We start from the raw sequence: 25,695 nt of genomic DNA, 5'->3' as shown, positions 1-25,695 counted from the left end.
TTGGATGTGTGCCAGAGTTACTGATTACTCCCAGCCATGCTTTCAGTTTCTGCTGAGTGGGCAGTGACAATGATTTGTATCCCAAATGACCTTGGGCCCCATAGTTGATTGGGCCAGGCGTAGGCACCTGACCCAATGGTGGCTCTTTCTATGGGCTCGATTAGCCAATATATGACTTGGGTGACTGGTTGTAAAATACTAGCTGAGTGAAATTCCTCTTTGGGGATTTCAGAATAGAGAAGCTGAGAGTCTCTGACCATTAATGTATGGAAGGGTCAGCAGGAATGATGGGCAAGAGCAAGCTGCAGTTATGAGAAAGCAGGCACTGTGAGTTAGCAGGGGAGCTGGGGAGCCAGGAGAGAAGAGGGAAAGGTAGAAGCTGAGGCACAGTGAGAATTCCCTCCTACAATTCCCATTGTTAGACTTCTGCGAGTTGCTGCATTATTATAAACACACAAAACAACCCTAGTCTGAGCAAACCTCTGCTTCCTGAGATAAACTGGCCAAAGAGTTACGTGTTCCAGGCAAAGCCCTTATGATGTTCTGATGAGACATCTGGATGAAAGCAGCACTGTAACTAAGAGCAGCGATATACAGTCCCACAGTCAATGTTTATTCCTCATTTTTAAAGCATCAGTTTAGGGAAAAAAGGGGAAAGGAAAGGTTACATCACTATTTCCTTGGAGAGCGGAGGAAAACTATGATGAGCTTCTTGGGTCAAAACCAGTCTTTATATAAAAACAAATTGATCTCTGCAAACATAATTTCAGAAAGAAAAAAGTAATTGTTGCTACAAGTATCATATGAAAATGACTATAAGGGACATAACATTGTCTGATGTTTAGCAATGGTGGTGTAATCAATCCACCTTTTAGATGCTGTGTTTCTAAGTAGCTGCCTTTTGATTTGCCAGTTGTTGGGACCAGAGAGATTGCTGAAGGTCTCCAAGATGCTTAGTCACATGACCACATTACTTTCTCAAAATCGAATTAAAACATAAATTTATTAAAGATTTATAGGAAAGAAACATTAGGCACATGTAATTAATAGTCTGAATATAGAATACTATCAGACAGCATTTTATTTATGTCTCCCAGTATCCCTATAAAATGTATTCAATGGGGAATTTCTCGCTCTGTTTAGAATAAAATTAAAACCAGGTAGTGCCAGGATTCTTTTCAGCATTCTCAAGCAACATAAAGTCCCATGGTCACTTCAAATTGTGTTATTGCACTTAATCCTATGTCATAATCAAAATGTAGAACTTGGTTTAAAATTAAGTCTTACCCTTATCACCATGAGAAGCTACATGCAGATAGGAAGGTGTGGAAGGGGAAGGTCTTTCTCTCCCTGCTCCTGGCAGCTTGCGATTCTTCTAGGGTTGGGATGGGGGAAAGTAGAAGTGGGAGAGGCAGAAGTGTTGTCTGCTGAAGTTTTAAGATGGCCTCCAGCTTTCTGGGCCTGGTAAACCTTTAAAGCAGACCACATTTCAGAGAGATTTTGTGGGTTCTTGGGAGATTGCACTCACAGCTGGTGATGTCTCACATGCAAGTTCCCTGGATTCAGGCAAATGTGCTCTCTGTTTGAGCAACCACTTACTTCCTCAGCCCCTAGGGACCTAGAGTTTTCCCTCTGCTTCCCCTCCTTTTCTAAGGCTTGGCTGCACCTAATGATGCCCCTTGCTCATGATTGACCCAGATCTCACCTATAAAGAAACACGCACACATATCCTTTCCCTTGTCACACTCGGAGCAACAGCAGGTCCCCTTCAGTCTGCACCCGAAGTGGCTTTGCCGGCTCATCTTTCACATGATTTCCCAGAATGGAGTCAGACCACTGTTCTTCCTACCCAGGGACATGTATTAAGCTGTTTGATGAGTCCCACCTATGTCCCTTTCTTTTGACATTAGGTGACCCTAAGCTTTTACTTTTGTGGGAACTGAGAACACACTTTTCTTAAAAAAAAAAAAAAAAAAAAAAATCTTCCTAATATCCTCTCTCCAATCTCCAACAATCCTATGTGGTCTAGTCTTTCCTTTGGCATGTAGCACATATAGTTTTTGATGCCTCAGCCAACACTTTAGTTTTAACACCCTGTAAGTAATGGGTTTTTGTTTACTTGTTTAAAATTCTAAGGTCAGAAATTTGTTGTTTGGATGAAATCCTCATATCTCCTATACACCATCGTTATACTCAGGAGAGAAGTGCTCCCAAAGAACAAAACTTCAGGGTCTCTGGCCAGCCTTGCTTTCTGAAGGGAACCAATGGATTCTCTCCTCCTTAGCAGAGCACACCTTGAAACTCTTGGAACTTTCCCAGCCGATGGCCCAGAAGGACCAGCAACCCTAGGACATGGGCCACATAGCCCTCATGCTGCCTGGAGGAAGGCAGAATGCAGGGTGCCCAGACACATAAGAGGGCGATCTTTATGGCCCTCTCCCTGGCTGTATCGAAGACGTGAACGCTACTAGAGGCTACTAGAGGGGACTACTGAGTTTAGTGTGCTTAAGGACCAGAAGGACTGAGAAAGCCTGGAGTAGAGAGGCCAGATATGCCTGAGGAATCAGGAGCCAAAGGACTGACTCTAGGTGAGGCCAGGAAGGGAGAACAGCACTTGCTTCCTGGGGGAAAAATCACATTTCTTGAGGTCCTTCACAATGTGTACTCTAATTGATCTTGTCAGTCTCAACTCATTCACTTCTCTCTGCTTCACTACAGCCACAGAAAACCACCTGCCATTTTCTAAATATGCCTTGCCTTTCCACACTCTTTCCTTTTTCATATGCTTTTCTTTCAGGATGGAATACCCTCCTCACTCTCAGCCGCCCTCCTCCCGTTGCTTCTATTCAACCATCAAGACCTAGTTTGTCTAGTGTTCTGAGAAGCCTTCCCGCCACTTTCCCCATCTGGCTGCTATACCGCTTTTACGTGTTTCAGTTCTGGCTCTCATGCCACTTCATTGCAGTGCTTTATTAATTTGCTTCTCCCTGCTCCCCAAGAGTCACTGAGTGTCTCTAAGACAAGAACTGTGCCTTATTCATTCTTGTACCATGGCCACCTACGATTGTGCTTCAGTGTTGCAGGGACTTCTATTGCTGTGTAACAAGTTACCACAATCTTAGCAGCTTGAAACACACATTTATTATTTCACAGCTTCTGAAGGTCACAAGCCTAGATATGGTATAGCTAGATTCTCTGGTCAGAATCTCACTGAGCTGAAATCAAGGGGTCAGCCAGGGCTGTGATTTTCATCTGGAGCTCAGGATCCTCTTCTAGGATGGCTGATTATTGACAGAATTCGTTTTCTTGAAGCTGTAGGACTGATGTCACCATTTTCCTATTAGCTGTTGGCCAAGAACTACTCTCAGATGCTAGAGGCTGCCTATAGTTTCTTGCCATGTGGCCCCACTAGGCAGTTCACAACATAGATGTTTACTGCCTTCCAAGCCAGCTGGAGCATGTCTCTTTGATTTTCTCATCTATAGTCAGAGAGAATTCTCTGCTTTTAAAGGGTTCACCTGATTATGTTGGGCCCAACCAGGATAATCTTCCTTCTGTCACACAATGTAGCATGATCACAGCAGTGTATTTCATCATATTCATGGGTTCTACCCACACTCAAAGGGAAGGGAATACACCATGAGGGTTCACTGGGGTCAGTTTTACCTACCACAGAGCTCAATAAATATTTATGAAATCAAATAAGATGTGTTCCAGAAATATGTAAATTATAAACACTGCTACTCAATCGTAAAATTTTTTTCCTCTTCTCTTAGGCTTTTGAAGTTACTTCCTAATTTGTGTTGGATCCAGAATGGTTGAGGATGCTCTATGTGAAATTAACAGGATACCCCTGCCCTGAGCCCAGGTAGTGCTGGAAATTCAGAGTGGGAGGCAAGATCTGGTCTGACAGCTGACTGACTGTGTGACCTCAGGTTAAGTCCTCGAAACTCCTCGACTGTCAGAGTCCTCCTCATGTCTAAAGGGAGTTGGGACTAGAAAATAAAAATCTAAGGTTGGCCAGCTTTAATACTCCATCATTTCTAACTCCAAACCGTATTGATCAAATTTAAATCTAGCCAAGGGACTCACAATATCCAAATTCATTAAAATAGTTCACAAAAGAATTTCATTATAGAAGAAATTACAATGATGTGATTTTAAGAGGAAAAGGCAGTTTTGTTTTTAAATGAACCTACTCCTATATCGGCCGAACCCGACTAAATATAAATAAGAGTACATGACTACATTTTTAATACTTTACATAAAATGGTGAAGAATATTTTGTCTTTAGGTGACACACATGTCCAGTTATAGTCAGTAGTGAATTTTCCCTGAGATATTAAAACCTGATAAAACAACTTTTATAATAAGCTTAACTCAACTGATAACTGAAAAACTATCAAAGACAGTACTCAAATGTTATGAATCAATCCACTGACTACATGCCAAGCATATTGAGATTCATATATACATTTTGGGGGTTTAAGTCTAGTTTTTGCGTTTCTCAGATGAAGCCTCTTTGGCTGAGATAATTATTTTCTTCTAGCCCCAAAAAATGAGCTCTAATTTTAAACAGGTATTATTAAATTCCAAGAAAATAGGCTTCATGCAGATGTATTTGTTAAAACACGCCTTTATGGACTATGCATAGTTATTAACAATTCACATTTCACTTTATCTACTGAGAGGAAGAGCGTTTATTCTTTCATTAAAAAGTTAAGCCCTTAGGGCAGCAGCAGGGATGCAGAGACTTCTTTCTATAAATGGCACTGTCCAACAAATGTGAAATGTTTCCATATTAACACAAAGGAGAAAAATAAGTAAAACAAATGGGTTTCTCCTGCCCTCCACCATCCCCTCTCTCCTAATATACTCCTCTTATTTTATAAAATGCCAAAAGGTAAATACTTCCTACACCAGTATTCCCATTAATCAGAAGAGGAATGTCGACATTTACTTGGCACCACTAAGTTCAGAACGTCATTAGGGCTGTGTAACAGTGACAAAAGGAGTATAAGGCCATGGTCATTTCCTCAGGAAGATGCCTTCTGGACAGCGAGGGTGGAAAATCACGCGGGCTTTTATCAGCCCCCAGTACCTTGCTGCTCAAGTTTCTGGAGCTGTTTTTCAAGTTTCGAAATGTTTACTCGATGCATCATCAGAAACTTGCCATTCAAATGAAAGACAGGGATGTCATATTTATACCTCTCATACCAAGTGGAGTTTTCTGGAAGTGTGATGTCCACCTCCTGTAAAACAAACTGAAACAGAGACAGACTAAAGCTCAATATTTTAGAGAACATGGAAAATGCAATAACTTCAGTGACAAACTGATCCTCAGACTGGTTCTAATGCTGAGAGGTTTTTGTTGTTGTTTGTTTATGTGAGGTTTAAAGTGATCTCATGTCCCTGATTTCTACAAAGTGACTGATTTCATTATATTCTGTAACTCCCGATTTTGCTACTTTTCTGTTTACATTCAGCATCCAGGCACTACTCAGTTCCCAGTGAAATAAAATATGTCCCAACTGGGAAGCTTTTTGAGAATCAGGAAAGACATGTTTTGATTTTCCAAATGGTTTGCTACCGGAGAACATTTCCATGAAAATGACAAAATAAGAGAAAAGGAATAAGGATGAAAGTTTTTAAAAAGCACAAATACTGCACCTGCTAGTTAACTTTGACTCATATTAAGAGCTACAGTGAGGAAACCAGTACTTCTCTAAGAAAAACACTTGTGGGTAATGAGTTTTATGGAAATTAGCACTAAAATTTCTCTCTGAAAATTAGAAAGAAAATTTAAATGAAAAATCATTTAATCTCTTTTCCTAGAGAAAGGATCCAGATACCTTATATCACGTACACAATCCATTCCATATACATAAAGCCACACTGTACTAATTACCCTGTTTTTATAAGGCTCCAGAACTTCCTTAGCTTCATCACAAAGGGGACATGGATCCTACACAAAGAAAAAAATAAAGCCATTAAGCCCAAAGAATGGCATGCAGCCTGACAAAAACCACAAGAAGCAGATTATACCTATTTTAAAGGACTGTTTCTACAAGGTTAATTATACTGTTTTATTTCCAAAGTAAACACTATCATAGAATCTTATAAAGCACTAGCTAGTGTTTCATGTTAAATGGGCTCCCAGTATTTTTCAGTTGTTTTGCTTTGATTTTTCTCCATAAATAAATCTATCTATAATAAATTTAGCTGCTTACTTTGTTACACACTTGTATACACACACATACATATACACACATATATGTACGTAACAAACGTATCTAACTTTATTAGATATTTAATACATATACACACACACACACACACACACATATACATGATACATTTAGATGCTTATATTTTATGTTACTGGCATCATCTAATGGATATCTGGGAAGATTATTTTTTACTGATCTATACTCCAAGGAGCGCCTTTTTGGCCTTGCTGACATCACCTGGAAGGCTAAAAGTCTGTTTTGAATGGGGGCCACTGAACTTTGCCAGGCTGTTTCTCCTAATCAATCCACAGGAATAAACCCATTGGGATGGAGTTAAATAGTGAGCCTCATCTTTAAAAGGCAGAAATATTTCAGATGATGATTGTACCAGCTCTTTAATGTTTTGTCTATTTCCCATTACAAGTGTCAACATTAAGCTTCCCAGATAATTCTCCACCTGAGAAGAAAGCAAGTTTTAGTGCCTGTTGTTGTTTGTACTCTAACCATGTAGTGAAGTCTGTCGAGAATGCTATGGACCGTTGGCAGATTTTAAAGGCTTTGCAGACCTTGACTCTACGAACAGGAACTAGCTATAGGTTCTGTTGCATGAGTTCAGAATAGACTCAACACTACTGATCCTTATATAAAATCTCCTTTTTAAAATGAAAGGAAAGATCAGTTGTTATATAATAGAAAGACCCTTCCTCCAGCTTAACTCACAGCTTTGTTGTTAACCAAGATTTAATGTACATTTATTACTAACACATTGAACATATAATATAGAGATTCCATACTGAATAAATGATATTCATTAAGCCAAAAAAGGAGGAATTTACATCAAGTTTTAGCTGCATTGTTTGAAATACAAACATGCAGATTCTATTATTGAAAAAATTTCAACTCTGTTTCTTCATCAGGAGCTGCAATTGAACCTAGAACTTTTTCACACCTCCATTAGAAAGAAAACAAAAACCCAGAAAAAAGTGCACTATAAGTTGATTGGTAGCTGAGACAGCAAGGTCGTTTTATAGAGACATGTATAGCATCATATCAGAGGAGTGATGTGTGGTAAGAGATTAAATCACTGTGTCTTGCTTTGTGCAGGTCATCAACTTGTTAACTTGTCCTACTACAAAGGTGTAGCTGGGAGGGGGACCAAACTGTGGGGATCCAAGATTATGTACAATATACAATATCATACACACACATGTCCAAGGGTATGTGCAATGTACATCATATATATATACACATGTGTTCAAGGGTATGTGTAATGCACACCATCAAATATATACACATGTGGCAGTGAAGCCACTGAAGCTCAAGGTTAAAACCAGTTCAAAGAGGTGATCTCCAGGTTGGTTATTCATGCAATCAAGGAGCAGAGAAAAAGGTCAGGGTGTTATAGGTTCATACATGATACTCTGGGGAAAAACCTTCTCTTTTTTCTCCTTAATGTTTAACTAAAAACATTTTTAAAAGCTTGCTGCTAACCCAGGGTTTTTCTCTTGTTTCCGTGTGAGACATTATTATTATTAGTAAAGTATGTTTACAGTGTGAGGTGTATAGTACATGGAAGGGTCTATACTATACTGCACAGGCCTCACAGTGACTATGGTCTATCCACATCTGTGAACTTCTCAGCTCCTGCAAGACTACAAATGTACAGTAATAAACCATACAGACTTCAGCAGCCACATTTTTGTCCTTTAGGATTTTTTTTTGTATTTTTTCTTCTTTTTTTTTTTTAACCATTGAAAACAATTATGAAATGTGGTATGTTGTTGATGCAAGGATTAGGAAAGCCGTTTTAATTTTATTTATTTTTCCCCAAACTTACTGTAAACAACAGTAACATTGATTAAAATAAGAAAGCCTTCTATGTTGGCACAACTTTGTCTTCAAATAGGGTGGCATCTGAGACTCACAGCTTATTTTGAAATAAGGATGCATATCATCAAAAGTCAGCTTTCCTCTCTGACAGGTGTAGCTCAGTAGGTTGGGCATCATCCCACAAAGCACAAAGTTGCCAGTTCAGAGCACATGCCTGGGTTGCAGGCTCAATCCCCCATTGGGGCATGTGCAAGAGGCAACTGATCGATGTTTCTCTCCCTCTTTCTCCTTCCCCTCTCTATAAGAATAAATTAACTTAAATTAAAAAGTCAGTTTTCCTTCAGAAGGCCCTTTCTGGCCCTAATTTCCTGGTTCAGAGAATTAGGCTCATGGTGTTATTAGCATTACCAATAAAAAGATTATGGACAGTTTGTGATGTGTTGAGAGAATCATGTTGACATTTTCTGAGAAAGTTTCAAAAAGTCAACAGAGGTTCTTAAAACAAGAACAAGCTAAATTGTGGAAATACCAAATTACCAACATTTTGCTTTTGTAATAAAAAACTTCGGTAGAGGCTTGATCAGATTTCTTTGAATTTGTTTTGTTTTTAACAGCTGGTGTCCATGGAGGTCTGTGCAAATTATTGTGTGTGTGTATGATGATGAGGAATGGTTCGTTAAATTTTAAAAAGGTCTATGAACTGAAAAAGGGTGAGACCCAGCGGTCTGGACCATTGAAACATCATTGTCTAGGATTTTCCTTGGCACCAATAAAGCACTCATTTACTCTAGCCCGGAATTGTAGTGAACATTTGCTGGATTGGTTGTCCACCACACACTCTCCTTTTTTGTAGCAAGAATGCTGTGATTTTCCCTCACAGGAGCTGCTCTCAGCCCGTGGTTCACGCCATCCCTGAACATCAAGGGTGAAACACCTGACTTAGCCTGAAGCAAACAGCACATCCTATCCCTTTAGCTAAATTGGAATGGCTCAGGGATCACCTGATCAGAGACAATAGCTAGTTATAAGGCTTTTGCTGGAGTTTCTGTAGATACAAGATGTGAGATCTGGAGCTTGGGGTCACTACAGTCACTCGAGAAGAAATAAAGTCAGGACAAATTTAACACAGAGGATGTGGAGCTGAAGAGATTGGCAACTTGATTAGTTTCACAATGAAGCTACTCCTTAAACCAGACCAACCCATAAAATCCCTTTTTTGTTTAAGCCCCTCTGGGAAGTACTTTCTATTATTTGTAACTGAAAGAGGCCAAATACTATGCTTTTTCTCTCTCTGGATTGTGAACTCTTGAAGGTGAGAGTGATATTATATGCCTAATGACACAGCTCAAGGGTTCAGTACAAAATTTAAGCTAAATGGAAGATGAGTGTGTGTGTGTGTGTGTGTGTGTGTGTGTGTGTGTGTGTCTCTACAAATGTTTTTAGCTAAGTTGGTGCTGCTCAAAGTGAAATATAGTGCAGCTAAAGGGATTATTTTTGTGGTTAATTCTCATGTGCAATTTTCATTACACAGATGATGAAATAGTTTTGTCCTATAATTTCTAACAGAGCAATATATACTTATGGATATGAAAAGTAGTTTGGAATAACTCTTCTCAATGAGAAATTAATTTTTAAAAGCTTCCTAAGTTTCATTATTAGGTAACTATCAAATATTTCCAAATTGTTAAAATGCCTGAAATCTGAAAACTTTGTTAAACACAAGACTTTTTTTTTGTTTGAATTGCAGTGCTATTCACTAAAGTTAATTCTACTACCTTGCATTTTGTTTCTTTTTTGATTGTAAATCACACAGAGAAATGTTAACTAGCAAAAGAATATCAGTAATGCTTGTATTATAAATTTCAGGGGGGAAGCTCTTAAAAATTTTAAACTACCTCTATACCTCAAAACTAGTGTTAGGAATAAGAAAACAAGTACAGTCAATACTTATTATTTGTGGATTCCGTATTTGCGAGTTCACCTATTTACTGAAACTTATTTGTTACCCCAAGATATACTCGTGGGCTTTTTGCAGTCATTCACAAACATGGATGTGCACAGAGCAGAGAAAATTTTGAGTCACCCGAAGTGCACATTCCTAGCTGAAGCTGAACAAAATGATGCTTCCTGTTTCAGCTCATACTTGTAAACAAGTGTCCTTCTAATACCTATTTAATGCTGTTTTTGTATTTTTGTGCTTTTGTTGTCGATAATGCTGAAGTGTTGTCTAATGTTTCTAAGCACAAGAGGGCTGTGATGCACCTTCTGGAGAAAATATAGTGTTAGATAAGCTTTGTTCAGGCATGAGTTATAGTGCTCTTGGCTGTAAATTAAATATTAATGAATCAAAAATATATATTAAATAAGGTATCTTTAAATAGAAACACGTGTAAAACAAGGTTATGTGCTGATCGATTAACAAAAGTGCTGTTAAGAGTAGCTCAAAGGAACATAACCCTATACTGTCCCTAGGAGCAATGGTTCAGTATTTGCTAATTTAGTGTTTGTCATGACATTTTATTTTTATTTTATTTTATTCTATTTTATTATATTTCATCTCATTTATTTTAATTTTAATTTTTATTTTTTCCTCCCCAAGTACATTTTCTTTTACTGCCCTTAGAGAGAGGAAAGAAAGGAGAGAGGGAGGGAGAGAGAGAGACAGAGAGAAACATCAGTGTGAGAGAGAAACATTGATTGGTTCCCTTCTGGTACATGCCCTGACCAGGACTGAACCCACAACCTGGGTGTATGCCCTGACTGGGAATCAAACGCACCCCCATTTGGCTTACGGATGATGCTCCAACAAACTGAGCCACACCAGCCAGAGTCATGGTGACTTTACTTAACATAATTATCACAAATAACAAGAATTGACTAAGTTTCTAAGTGATATATTTGTAAACATCATATTATAATCTGATGGTTCTTTCAATGTAGGGATCTCAGATGACTATTAAATATATTAATATACCCTCTAATTGCAAGAAAATAAGGTACCTGGGTTGGAAATAGAGTTAGTACAGTTGTTACTGAAACTGAAAAACTGAGGAGCAGGTTGAATAATGTTTATTCCTTTTCTTTCAACATTTTTCTTCTTTATTTTCTTTACCCAACAATTTTAATACTTTATGTTTTTAAAGTAGTAATTTTACTTTTTCACTCTGTACCTTTGTGAATAAGGTCAGCACAGGCAGTACAGTTTTAGAGGCTGAGAGATTTCTCAGGAAGAGTCGAAAGCAGTACTTGGGAAGTTGCATACTATTTCCTTGAAACCAGAGCATCTTGCCCCTGCCAAAAGAAAAACAGACCAGTAAACTTATGTGCCCTAGACTTTGCTCTTTATAATATGAACAATAAGCCACAGCCTGTGATGGAATTTGAAGACTTCAGAATTGCTTCTTGAAGTCCAGGAGTATCACAGAGGTCCAGATGTTTGGCAAGTCTCCACCATGCCTCCACATTAACTGTATTCCAAACAAAACCAAATTTAGAATGGGGAAAAAAAAATCCATGTTTATAGATTAGCTGTGCACCTAATCATTTGGTTTCCATAAGCAAACTGTGTGGGTTTGTTCATTTGAATACAAAATTAAGTTTCACCTGCAGATTTTGCCAGCATCCTGATGATCCCCTAAAATGTGGACATTTCCCGAGACAGTTTTTATTCTCCAAGATCTTATTACTAAGCATTCACCAATACCCATCCACTATCATGGTAAAGGAAATGATAAGTCATTTGCACAAGTCCCCAGCTGAAGGTTAAGGCTATCACTTAGGCGATCCGTGCCTCTCTGCTGCAGGAGATGGGGAAACACACAATTGTTCTTAGAGGAACGATAGACGATAGGGGAGACTCAGAAACAAAAATTACTCAACTCCTTAAGAAGCATTTTAAAAGGAGATTGCCCTAATTTTTTTGAAACATACACAAATGTGCTAGAGTTTCTTACTGGAGATATTCCAATAAGAGTAGTTTGATAATAGCAGCATGTCAAACACTAGGATTTGAAGCTCCCTCATCCTGCTACTTTGTTTGACATAAGATACCCTACTTATTCCTAGTTATTCTACTAAGCCTCCAGCTTTCCCCTTAAAATTACAAATATAATTTCACTTTTAAAACACATACACACTGTTGACTTTACCATTTACCAATATTCCCAAGATGAATTCGGTCCTGGAATTTTCATAACTTCACTTTATCTCTCCAACTTCATCTATCACCTTCCCCTCCCACTTCTTGGCAAGTTGCAGCCACAGAGATTCTCCTTCTGTTCCTTGAATGGCCTTAGATTACTTTTTCACCAGGCTCTCTGCACTTGCTGTCCCTCTGTATGGTAAGCCCTGAAGTAGCTTCTCCTCATTTGGCCTGGGCTCATGTCACCTCCTTAGAGACGGCTTAGTGACTACCTATCTTACAATTATTACTGGTCAGCCCATCACTCTCCTTCATACCTTGCTGGTTTTCTTTTATCCTTCATTATCTAAAATTATTTCTTTACCGATATGTCCCTTCTACTATAGTGTGAATTCCATAAGGACAGGTACTTGTTCACCTAGTATCCCTAAGCATCTACAATTAGCCTGGCACATAGTAGGTGTTCAGATTATTTGAATCCTAAAAGTATTGAAGAGAGCCTTTCTCTCCCTCTTTAGACTCTCCTCTAACCCTGATCAGATATTCAGTGTACACAATTTGGGCACACCTCATACTCTAACTAAAGGTTAATGCTCCTCAGGGGTCCACGAAATTGTGGGTAACGGTGCTGCCACTGATTCCAACCCCTTCACCACCACCTAGAATCTGCTGCTGCTCTGCTCCACAGCATGACTGTATTCATTACATGCTAATCCCTACTGGTGACCTGGCTTCTCACTATAAGGTCAGTCTTAAACTCATTTCATTCAGAATTATATGACTTTAGAGGAAAACATCAATCCGTATCAAAACTAGAATAAAGACCACAGGACAAAAAGATGGGATTCTAATCCATGAAAACAGTAGTTTTTTCTTTACTCTTAAATCCTTAGTCTTCTACTTCTCATTAAATCTTCCTGCTAACTAAATGATCATGATAACATATAAAAAAAGGAATGTGATGAGAATTTTGCAAGGATCGGCCACCCAGCATTATTTCAAGGTGGAAAGTAGATCTAAATAATTTCACGGTATGCTGTGCCACTCTCATCTAAGTGTTAAGCCCCAATATACACATTTTCCATAAATTCAGCAGAATCAACAACTCCAAAAAGTGACCGTGGTTCGAGACAACAGGTGCTAAACTTGGCTTTTACACAGGGTATAAATGAGGGGGAGAAGTAGAATGTTAGCCATGTTTATACTAGGTAGAGATTTCTGCATCATTGGTTTTGGGAAGGCCCTATGCCAAGAGTAGCATATAAAGAGTAGGGTATAAACTTAAGGAAGCTTTACTATATGGAGAAGAAAGGAAATTAAAAATTAATTTTGTTACAGTAAAGGCAAAAAGACAGCCCTTGGAAATGAGAAGGATCAGGCCATCTATGACAGGGATGTGAGACTATACCCAGGACAATGAACTTCGGCTATGTTTTTGGTGGAGGGATTTAAGATTTATTGATGCCTGGCTGGTAAGGAAAGGAAAATGTATTACTGTTACCTAGCTGAGTTGAGACTGAGGTGTTAAGGCTTTAAAAAAAATTTCACATTCACAATGGAAATCTGCTTCAGTATTTCCAACATGACAAAACACAGCATGTGGTCTTGGTTGTGCCCAAGACAAATAAAGCTTGTCATAGTAAACAGAGTTGCTATTCATTCCAGATTTGCTAGAATATTTGTTCAACCAACCGAGAGTGCTAAGTAAAGTCTTCAGTGATGTTACAGCTATTCTATTTAAAACTAGTTCTTTTTTTCCACTGTGTGTCTCCTCTTCTTTTTTACATGTATTTAATCACTTCAATATTGCATATTTGTTTGTAGAGAAATGCACTTGCATTATGTAATTTTACTATCTGCATATTTCCCAAATGCCCTAAGACACATGCATTTTACCACATTATTCAGTTAACGTATTTCTTTATATGATAAAATTATATTAGAGTCTGATAGAGAGAAAAAGCTCCGTATACCTCAGCTAGACAGAAATAAGACATTAAGGCTAAAATTCTGAACACTGGAGTCCACCTAGTTCTAGAAATAAAAAGTAAAATGAAAAAACAATACACTCCAGATGGAACTGCAGAGTATTCTTTTTGGAATATTTTCTTAACTCGGTAAATCCTAACACCATTGCTGTCAATGTCGCATTCCCCTAATCATGCCTTCTTCAAGTAAAATCGTGATGTGGGCTCCTCTATCGATGTGACGTTTTCATTAGTTCTATTGTTTTTGAACAGTATCTCAGCACTACAAAAAATATTCTGAAAGGTGGTGTCTGCCTGTTAGCTCATGACTGTGAGAGGACACCACCTTTTGATTATGTCATTGAATTTAGTCATGAAATCTGTGTCCTTACTACACAGAGACACAATTTTATCCTTTGTATTTTGTTATATGCCTCTGTGATATGAGCAAAAAGAGCTGTGTTCATAATATCAAAGAAGTACAATTGGGTCACCTTTGTCACGGACCAAAAAAAAAAGCGAAAGGCTTATGACTGGATTTAGAATGTGCCTAAAACAAATTGCACAGCTGAACAATAAAGATGGGGACTCCTGCTGTTTCACGTCCACTGCCCCTCAGAGGCACATCCCCCTGACAAAGAAAGGGAATGCTGGCTTTTCAACAAAACTGAGGCTGACTTCAGTGGTCTTTATAGCAGAATCAAGTGCAACATGGGGGGAGGACTGATTGGACCAGTTGAGCCCTCCTTGAAGTAAGATGAAGATAGCGTAACTTTATAGCATTTTCTCTGGGAAGCGCTGAAGGCATACCATTAAAGCAACTGATTATAGTACAGAAAAAAGCCAGGGTCATTTGAGCCTATATTAAGGATTATTCCTTTCTTGTATGAGGTGCTGCCCAGACTATGGGTGCAAATCATTTATGTGGGGCTCTTGGATTCTTCGAACACTGTGTGTGTCTGATTAGAAGGGAAATAGCATTGTTCTTGCTTGAGTAGAGAAACTGACCTTCACTGACCAGAATTTTTATTCATACAAAGAATCTTTTGGCACACCAAATCTCCAAGCTCATATAATCCTTCGTCAGCAAGCTTCAGTGTTAGTTCATGTGCAAAATCAAAAAGTCTATATAAGCCCAAGTACCACCTTGGTTATTAACAGGTAATGTTGGAGCTTCTTCACAAGAGTATAATGTAAATTTAATGCTGAGCTGACATTAACCAAACACTATTACCGTAGCTCTCACTGAATCTGTGTTCCATAAAGAGAGGCTCAGGGCTTCCATTTAGCCATTTGTGCCATGTGAGTTAAGTGCTCATTTCACATTCATTACCATCTAAGTATAATATTCCTATTTTTACCCAAATGAATAGAAAGACACATACGCATGCACATACACATACTTATTGGGAACAAAACCCATTATTTTAGATTACTGAAAGTTTATGTAATGAGGTGAAGTTGCCCTTAGGGACTCATTTTAGGGTCACGGACCTCTACCTAAACAGGAAACGGGGACAAATGAATCCTCAGCAGGGCTCTTAGGTGCTTTTTGGTCCATCAGCTCTGTCCAAACATCCCTTTCCTTAAACAAGTGGGAGCCTAACATGGGATCTTGTTAAGTGTGGAGCCAAGAGAGACAAGGAGAAGCAGCATTTAGGGATACAGCCAAAGCTGAAGATTGAACAGATGCTTTAGGATGCCAACTCCAAGGGGCTAAGCAGGGCTAGCATTGTGGCTATAGAAGAGAAACAAGGAGTAGAGGGCGGGAGGCCTAACCTGGAGGAGGGCCTCACTCACTGGCATGGGTGGGATCTCAGGTACTTTTCCACACCTTAGCCTCAGGAGTCAGGGTACTTGGCCATGGGAATGGCCTAGGAGATGGAGCCAACTCAGATAAGATATTGAAATAAAGACTCTGAGCTGACCACCCACCTATGGGCCCACTAGTGCATGGCCTCATGCTGCGCTTCATTCTTTTTTTTTTTGTTTGTTTTTTTAATTGAGGTATACTTGATATATAACTTTACAGTAGTTTCAGCTGTACAACGTAAGGATTTGACATTGCAACATGATCACACAGCCCTGGGTGGGGGTGGGGGAGCAAGAAATAGCCCTTCATACCACATGTTCATGACACTCCCTGTGGCTTTTACTTCCAGATTTCAGTGCCAGCAGGTTCACCACACAGTGGGCCGGAGAAGCCAACAGAGAATGTGTCCCAGAAATGACTGGTCACAGAAGTGCCTAGAGACAAAACCTCTTTGTATTTCCCTTCAAATTATTACCATGACTGTGGGATTTCCAAGTATCTGGATGTCTCTGTTCCTGTTTGTACTCATCGGGTGCTATGTTAATTTATATTCAGCACACCGCTCTGTGAAAAAGTTCTTTAACTGTTTGAAGTGGGGGCCTTGCCTATCTGGTAAGATTATAGTTTAACTGACAGTATGTAGCATTTACATATCTACCACTTAGTCCATGCACTCTGCCCCCATATCCCACACCCTTCAAATCCTCAGTAAAAATTAAGCCATTTCTTTTCTTTATCCTGCTTGGTGTTTAGCCCATTTCTTTCCCTCTCAATAAAACTCTCCTGTGAAGAAATCAACTCCATACACTAGATACAACCAACAAGAATAATGGAGAGATATACTTTATGGGATTTAGGAGAAGGGAGTTAAAGTCCTAACTGAAAAAGTGTAAAAAAAATGAGATTGCAATAGGGACATCTAATGGACAACTTTTAATGTTATGAGGGAAGGAAAGAGAGGATTATTGTGGACTGAGGTTGCAGGTGCTTTCACAAGAGGAGGATCTCAAAAGTCATAGGATTTGGATATCTAAAAAAGGGATTATCCCAAGTTGGGATTAGCTACAAAGGCACTGAGTAGAAATGCCGTGACCTATTAGATGGGAACGAACAAGACAGTGATGTGATAAAATCACGTTTAGAAGATTGATCTGGCAGCTGCACGCAGGAGGGATTGCAGAGAAAAGAAGGATGGGTGGGAAAGAGTTATAGGTCAATTATGACAATTTAGGTGTGGGATGATGAGAGTCATTTATTTATTCAAGTTATCTGATGTTTCCCATGTGTTAGATACTATTGTGGATGCTGGGTTCAGTGGTGAACAAGAAAGCAAGGTATCTGCACTCATGGGGTTCATATTGTAGTGGCACTACAGAATCTTTTTATACTCAGACAGTTATCAGATAGTGGTAAGTAGAGAGAGGGGAGGAAGTAAAACAGGGTGATGTGATATTGACTAAGTCAGGTCCTTTAATAAGGTACCCTGAGCAGGTGTTGTTTTTGCTGAGACTTAAAAATGAGGCACATGTGAAGGAGGAGCATTTAGGGGAGGGGGAACAGGAAGTACAAAGGCTCTAAGGTGAGGACAATCTTGACGTATTGGAAAAAATAAAAAGGGCCAAATGGCTGAAGCACACTAAATAAGGGGAAAAGTGGCAGGAGACAGGGTTCAAAAACAGTCTGTGGGCCTTAGGTGTATCACCTAAGGCCTTGTGACTCTGTTAGAGAATTGAGGGTTTAAGTACAATTAGATTTAGAGGAGGGAAGCGACATGATCTCAGATACCTTTTTAAAAGGTCACTTTAGCTGCTGTGTGAAGAATAATTATTGGGAACAAGAGTGGAAGCAGGGGAGCTGGCCAGGTAATTTACTGGTTAGAGCATTATCCAGATACACTGTGGTGGGTTTGAGCTCCGGTCAGGGCACATACAAGAATCAATGAATGAACACATCATTAAGTGGAAGAATAAAACAATGTTTCCCTACCTCTCCCCACCCCCGCTGCCCCGCCATTTCCTCTTTCTCAAAAATCAGTAAGTCAAAAAAGAAAAAAGAGTGGAAGCAGGAACTCAGGGAGCTAGTGCAGTAGTCTGGCTGAGAAAGCTGTGGACTAGGGCAAACATAGGGCCAGCAGGACTTGACAATGAATTGGATATGAGGAACTAAAGATGATGGTGAGGACAATCCCAGTTTTGGCCTTGAGCCTCTGGTGGGTGGCAGTGCCATTTACTAAAATGAGGAAACTGAGGCAGAAAGAGACTGAGAGATGTATGCGACTGAGCTCAGTTAGGGACAAGTAGAGACTGGCATATGCAGGTTTGGTAGTCAGGAGAGAAGTTGGGTAGAGAGGAGCCAGCAAAGGAGGCAGAATAAAGGTCAGTAAGGTAGGATGAAAAGCAGGAAAGAGTCATCACAGAAGCCAAGAGCAGAAAGTGTTTCCAGAATGAGGGAGTGGCCCATTGACAAAAAGGGTGACAAGGGCTTGGACTAAAACTGGGGCAGTGCAAGAATCTGCCTCAAATCAGATATGACTGATGTTGCTGCAAATGAATGAAATCTCCCGACCAATGCCTACCCCTAAAATGAAATACTTGGCTGGGGTCTTTCTTAATTTAACATCTTAACTAAAAGTAGGTATTTCTGAGGAGAATGGAGGCCGTGGGCTGGGAGAGAAGAGTGAGAGCAAAAGTTGATCGGGTATCTTAAAAAGAGATAATAAATGTAAAAATCTTTGTATAAATTATAAAGCAGAATAGGGTAGAGATGTTAAAGTTAAATAAATATAACTCCCACTAAATCATCAATCAGGGGATTAATGCACAAATGGTATAATTCTTCATTTAGAGTTTTAAAGTTACTTTTCATATATAGAGTTTCAGTTGGAATTCAGCATGTCTGAAATTCCACGGGTGCAGTTTTTGGTGAGGGTTCCATAAAGATAAACCCCAAAAGACAGGCAAGTGCCACTAAGTAGTTCAGAGAGGCCAGGCAATTCCTCATTTCTTTAAGGCTCATTTTCATCTTTACCGTAAAATGGAAGTGGCTTCACTTTGTCCCGTTCTCTTATTTAACAGACCTGGAGAAACTGTGCCCATAGGCTTTGGTATCAAATGTCTTCCTGATCAGAGAAGGGGGAAGTCACAAGCAGAGGAAATGCCATAGCAATAGCCCATGACTTCAAAAGAATCTGAAATAGTTTTAAGATGCGAGGCCTTTTAAAGAAGTCCAAAATTCATGTGCAGAGCCAGGCAGAAGTGTAAAGACGCTTGCTCATCACAAACTTGCTATTCTAGCTCCTCAGTCATAACTGGGAAGCCCTGGCATGAGGAAGGGCATATTAGGGAGGTGGGGGAGCTGATATTAGAGTGGCCAGGCACTCATCTTGAAACCGTTTGAGTATGTTGATGGAAAAGCACCTTTGGAAAGGAAGAAAAACGTATTATTATTTTTCTTACTATTAGAAATTTAAAAATGACTTTTAGGTTGTTTCATTTATCACAATAACTTCTGAATTAGGCATTGAAGTAACTTTTCCTAATGTCGGAGGTGTTGGCATCATCCCTTCATTACTTATATTTATTTTAAAAATGATTTTTAACGACAGACCCTCATCATCTTGTCATTCTCCTCCCCACCCAGAAGCAGTGCTGTGTTTGCCTAGGCCTATAGCAAGCTGACATGTATGAAGTGGAAGGGGAAAGGAATACTTAGTGTAAGCAAGAGTTTGTTTCGAATCTTTGGACCTTAGTAGTCACACTTTCCAGATCATTGCTTCAAAGGAGTCCACTTGGTAATGGGGTTGGTGCACATTACAATGTCAGGGAAGGGTTTCCAGAAAAACATTCAGCTGAGAAAAATTAAATAACAATACTAATTAAGAACAGTAATGTATTGTTACTATATACTCCCTCTAACACCCAAGGGTCCAAAGGAGATTCTGGACTAATTCCTGATAACACACACGTTTTGTGTATAGTACACACTTCCCCTTATCCTCAACCCCAAAGACACTGACTCAGCATCTGGCCTGGAGCCAGAGAGGCATATTCTGAATTCAGGGTAAGCAACAATGTTCAGTACAGTTATGACATAATGGCTGCAGAGCTGTTCCTGAAAGCCAAGAAAACTTGAATAATGTGGATGGGTTATATCATACATGAGTGCTTAATAGAGTTTAAAAACCAATTTGAAAATTTCTTCATTCCATAAAGATAGCATTAAGATGAGGGCAAAATCATTCTAGTTCAAGGGATGAGAACAAAGTGCATATGGAATTATGTAGACTCCTTCCCTCATTATCCTTCTTAACTAAAATGACCCATTCCCTTTGAAGATATCTGATACTTAATACTGACCCAGAAAGAAGGCACTATTCTTAAAACATCTTAAGTCTTATTTGTACCCAGCTAGTAATGCCAGTTTCCTTACTATTTAAAAAGCACAAAATCCCATTTCCAAAAACAACAGTTCTCAGTTCAAAATCTGTTCATTCAGGCAATGCCTTCCATTTATCACTAACACTCCTTTTCCAATTCACCTTGCCTACGAGGCAAAATTATCTTCATGACCACACAAGACCTGAAAGATATTCCATTCATTTTTAGCCATTTTGTGGCAAATGACTTTGGAGCATATGAATTATTAACTCTAACATTTCCTTTGACTTGTGATACCAACAGTACCTAGGCCCATGGAGTACTGTGCTCAGTCTGAATGTTGGGAGCCATCCACTGTTGAGGTCAGGCGCTAGCAACCCTCAGTTATGTGAGATTCTACAATCCTCTGAATCCAGTACTGTTACTTAACAGCTAACACTGATAAGATATTTTGGAACAAGAAGTGACTTTGGAAATCCCTTTGCATTACAGATAAAGAAACTAATGCTGAACCAAAGCCTTCCATACTGCTTTTGTTCATTTCTCTATATTTTCTCCCTGAACAATGGCTATTTAATACATACTGAGACCAACACAGAATTTTCAAAATTAAAAGGGGCCTCCAAGTTCAACCCCCTTTAAAAAAAAATCTCAAAAAGCTTTATACATTAATTCTCAGAGTATACCAAATAACAGATACCACATTTATTTAAGCCTAATTTAAGGATCGAGAGAATGAAGAAAATCTCAGCTTTAGATGGCAGACTTCTTTTACAATAAGAACGAGGTTTTGATCTCTAAATCTAAAAAGATTCAGATTAATTTCATTTTTGAACCTGTAGAAACAAGATTGAATTTAGATCTTTTTTTCAGTCTTACGTCCTAATTTGCCTTAACCTACTGATTTTCTGTTAAGTAACAGTATCGTTTCTCTTTTGAAAATTTCTTCATTCCATAAAGATATAAACTGTTAAAAAGCAAATAATCTCATGGTCTTCCTCCTAACTAAACTAGAAGCCATTTCCCCATTATTTCATGATTAATATGAAAAGTACAGGAATGAAGAGAGGAAGTTCATTTATTTCCAGTAGTAACATTCTGGTTTCTGCTGCAATTCCATTGGCAACAGAAGGAAGCAGCAAATACCACATGCCCACCCAATTACCACACAAAAAACTGTTGACTTAGAACTCCCTTGGAATGTTAGAAAAGTAGAAAAGATGATTGTGGCTTTTCTTCAATATTATTTGGGCAACCTAGTCTGAAAATAGTGACCATACATAGGACCCTCTGTCCTTAAGGCAGGACCAAACCAAGATATCAGTACCCTATGTAAACTAATAATTTAGTATATCTTCATATGATACTATTCAAATACAGGGTCCAGCACAAATAATACCCTTTTTTTAATTACAAATCATAAGTATGTAATTCTGTAACATAATAATATCACACTCAAGCACACCATATGATGTTTCAGATGAAATGTTCAAATTGCTGTCCATCTTGTGCAAGACAGTCACGTAGCCTACAAACCACACTCAAGCAGGTGTTGCTTCTGATGGACCCTGTATTCGCTCAACATGTGTTCTGGTGAGGAGTTGAATACCCGACAAGGCAGGCTGGAGGAAGGGTGGAGACAGGTCTGGTGGGGCCTTTCAGCTTGCATATTCCATTCAAAACAACCAAGGCCCTGCCACCGACTAGGCCAAGTCTCCCTTGAAGGCAGTTTGGTGATCATATCTATGGATTCTCAAATATGTGTTTCCCCATTCCAGGTTTTTTATTAAAGCATTAATAACTGCAGCATTCATCACTGCATCTAGTAACCCCTTGAAAGGTAATTGTTTTATATTCTTTTCTCTATCTTGCTGCATTCCTACTGATGTTTGAACAATCCTTATAGGGATGCTGTCTTTCTATTTCTATAGCATATACTGAGTATCTGCAATGTGTCAGACACTGTGCCAGCTACTAGAAATATAAGTGATTAAGATACTTTCCCTGCCCTTAAGGAACTCACATCTTGGGAGGGAAAAAGATTTACAAATAAATAATACAATACTGCAGTGATGAAGCCTATAGCAGTGAAAATAGTTGTTACTGATATTACCAGTAAAATGCTTTGAAATCCTTGGAGATGGATACTATCTTAAAATAGAAGGTATTTTGAGTTTTGCCTCTATCTCTGGAAACCTTATTTTGGGTAAGGATTGAAATTAAAAGAGAGTAAGTAATGTTTTTATGCTTCTAGTTCCCCGTGGCTATAACTGGGATGGGGAGTTAGAGATATGGGATAATATCTATGTGAAGCTTAACCAAACCTTTCATTTTGCATATTCTTCCTCAAATGATTTTGTCCCTTGAACAGGCTGTGTGGTAACTGGGGAAAGGATGAAGGAAGATTGCCTAGACCCTGCTACCTGTGTAGCTACACATCTCTGGATCCAGATGGTTTCTCCCCTTCAAAATAATTGCAAACAAGATTAAAACTGCATGCAGGAACTATTCCAGCTGGCTTTTGGCTTCCTCTGATGTACACTCCATGAATAAAGCAATAGCAAGATTAGATTTAAAATAAGGAACATTAAAAAAAACAACAACAACCAAAAAAACAAACCTCACTACTTATACCAGATCATCTCAAGTTCCTGCTAACATGTGAAACCTAGAGCCCTAGCATTAAAGTAACTGAAGGCATAAGCTGGCTAGAGTAGGCATACATGAAATACAAAAACTTTAATAACAAAAAATAACTTAGTTCGAAGGCATAGCTCTGGGTGCTTAAGAGTATGATAGAGTCAGGCATCTGGAATAAAATAGAAATACAGTCAAATAAATTTCCAAGCTGAAAAATCCTCACTTCTATGCTACCGTCAATCCCCCTAAATAAAACCACAGAGCCACATTTTCCTCTGGTGAAGGAGACAAAAAAAATACTGATCTTTCCTGAGCAGAAGGCTACTACTGACCACAGCAAGCATGAAGAAAGAAAATCTAGAGAGTTTGCCTGCCTAAAGTACCAGCCCAACCAATGTTAATTTTCATGACAGGACCTTTTTGATTTCAGGCAATTCCTGAGCAGAGCAGAACCCAGGTTATTAGGCTCCAGAATTTCACACAGAACAAGGATTACTCCAGTATTACAATAATCGTTCACTATTTCCAGGGTATACTTCTTTTTCCAAGTGTTTTAATCTCAATATATTGAGCTCCAAACACTTGTAGAGAGCTTCTTATGCATTTTCATAAGCAATTCCTCAGATAGTCACTAAATGAGAAGAATGTGGCCTCTAATAGCCACCTCAACTTTGCCATGTGACGTACACTGAGACATGGCTCTAGTGGCTGTGTAGTTATAGGAGCCCTGCTTATGTTAGTAAAAGTGCTAGAAAGGGTTGGGATATAAGAGATCCTAGACACTATCCCTGTCCTGGAAGAGCTGGGAATTGGGGGTAGAGCAGGGCCATACTGTGGATTTTTTAAAAAGTGCTCTAAAATATGGAGTATCTTATAGAGCTTTCTATGAAAAAAACAAGAATCAAGACCACCCGGGCCAAAAACTCCTTGTTAAAAACAGCCTTAGAAACACGCACTTGCCTATTCATGTTAGTAATAATGTGGATGGGACTTTTCTACCTCTGGACTTATTAAAAAATTACATGAGCTGGTATCTGTCGGGGGTAACAGACAAGGTTAAGTGTTGAGAACTGTACAGCCTCTGATTTATCCTCTCATTGCTCAGCACCCAGAGGGCTGCTTTTGCCCAATAAATCAGAGGGGAGGTCCAGAGAGCACTGGGCTCACACTGTTCCCTATTGCATTTTTCAACCTTTTCAACTCCAATTAAAGGTCAACATGGCTGCTCAAAAATGTTTGTTTAAAAATAAAAAGTCATCTCAGCGGGCTGCCAATTTAAATTATACTGTCACCTCACAGAAGTTAATTGAATCAAGGACGGGGCATCTGCGAATCACTGTAAACAGCATGAAGTTAAAATGTTTTCTACTTTCTCTTTAAAAGGTGCCTTTTTCCGTCCGTCATTTTGTTCACTTCCCAGAGCGCCATCGCGCGCGAACACACACACACCCACACCCACACACACCCACACACACACGCACGTTCACTTACAATCCCCCGCACCCCTGCCGGGTGGTTCATGGATTTATGGTTCCCGGTTTAATTAAAGTCCCTCTCACGACAATCGAAATTGGCCGTGTGCGGCACAGCCAGGGGCTCCTTTGCACCCTTCTCTCGCCTGCCTGCAGGCTCTATGCAGGGTCCGCGAGCGCCCACCTGCCGGTGCAGGGTCACTGACACCCACCTGAACCTCCCGCCAGCTACGTTGCCGCCTCCGCCCTGGGCTCCGCACTTCCGCCCTAGCAGGCCCTGCGCCAAACCCGCGCCCCGCACTTCCGCCTGGTCCGCCGCCGCTCCGACTGCTGCTCGTGCTCAAGGCTCTTCTCACAAATTTGAGCGTATCGCCCCGCTGAAGGGTGTCGGCACCTAGGCTGTTACGAGTGAAGAGTTACACAAAAACGGAGGCCAACTGTAAAAAAAAAGGGAGGGGCCCGGAAAAGTGACCCGGTGTGTTTGGGGACTATTTAACAACAAGTGTCAGGTGTGCTAGCCAACTTTTTGAGAATGTGCAGTCCATTCCATTTTAGCTCCTTCCTTCCTTCATTCATTCAATGTTTACTGTCCTCCTCCAGCTCTGGACTGACCTAGGTTTTGAAGAACACGATTCTGAACGAAACTGGCGACTGTACCCTCTGCAAACTTAAAATTGTATGGACAAGTCAGGCCTTAGGAAATGATCCTTTATGTAGGTCGTGTTCAATGAGCGTAGTGCTTTGATAGGGAAGGAATATGGTCCTATGAAAAAATAGAAATGTGTTGTAGTTACACAGGTTTGGGCTGGGATGTATATGGAGCCTAGTGCGTCAGGGATAGAGCTCTCCAGGCCTGGGAAGGGCTGTACTTGAGGAGAGGTCGGCATGGTCAACGTGCAGAAGACTGACAAGCATGGCAGTAGCATAGAGGGAGTGAGAAAGAAGTGGAAATAGACTGAAGAGTGTGGGCAGGAATCGGGTCTTACAGGGTAGCTGAGGGTAGCTGAAGGAATTTTTGTTTTTGTTTTTGTTTGTATTTGGGAAGGCGGTTGAACTGATCGCTTTTCCATTCTGAAGGGATCACTCAGCTTTAAGATGAGAGGGTGTTGGGGTAGGTGAGAGCAAAGTGCAAGCAGGAAAGGGAGGAGGCAGCTAAGTAGTCTGGGGGTAGGTGTGGTTTGAATGGTGGTACTGTAAATAATGAGAAAATGATGAATAGTAAGAGT

General features: G+C 39.7%; 1 protein-coding gene across 1 annotated transcript; it reads right to left on the bottom strand.

Annotated features, from left to right (window-relative positions):
• Positions 1–4,745: 4,745 nt before the first annotated feature.
• CUNH5orf63 (chromosome unknown C5orf63 homolog) lies at positions 4,746–24,719 on the bottom strand. Its single transcript, XM_054589319.1, has 4 exons — positions 24,682–24,719; positions 11,231–11,351; positions 5,909–5,965; positions 4,746–5,264 (listed from the first exon to the last, which is right to left on the bottom strand). The coding sequence occupies exons 2-4, from the start codon at positions 11,342–11,344 to the stop codon at positions 5,088–5,090; spliced, it is 348 nt and encodes a 115-aa protein (XP_054445294.1). The 5' UTR covers positions 11,345–11,351; positions 24,682–24,719; the 3' UTR covers positions 4,746–5,087.
• Positions 24,720–25,695: the final 976 nt, after the last annotated feature.

This window comes from Pteronotus mesoamericanus, unplaced genomic scaffold, assembly GCF_021234165.1.
Source record: "Pteronotus mesoamericanus isolate MK-2021 breed Mesoamerican mustached bat unplaced genomic scaffold, CSHL_Meso_final scaffold_167, whole genome shotgun sequence".
Lineage (NCBI taxonomy): Eukaryota > Metazoa > Chordata > Mammalia > Chiroptera > Mormoopidae > Pteronotus > Pteronotus mesoamericanus.
Note: the sequence above shows the minus strand (reverse complement) of the source record. Positions and strands in the feature narration are given on the sequence as shown.

Excerpts from the sequence above, each read along its gene's own strand:
- CUNH5orf63 (XM_054589319.1), bottom strand. The coding sequence starts at position 11,344 with ATGCTCTGGTTTCAAGGAAATAGTATGCAACTTCCCAAGTACTGCTTT. Across the intron at positions 5,966-11,230 it reads TGCTGACCTTATTCACAAAG|GATCCATGTCCCCTTTGTGA; the intron begins GTACAGAGTGAA and ends TTCTTTGTGTAG. Across the intron at positions 5,265-5,908 it reads TGGAGCCTTATAAAAACAGG|TTTGTTTTACAGGAGGTGGA; the intron begins GTAATTAGTACA and ends TCTCTGTTTCAG.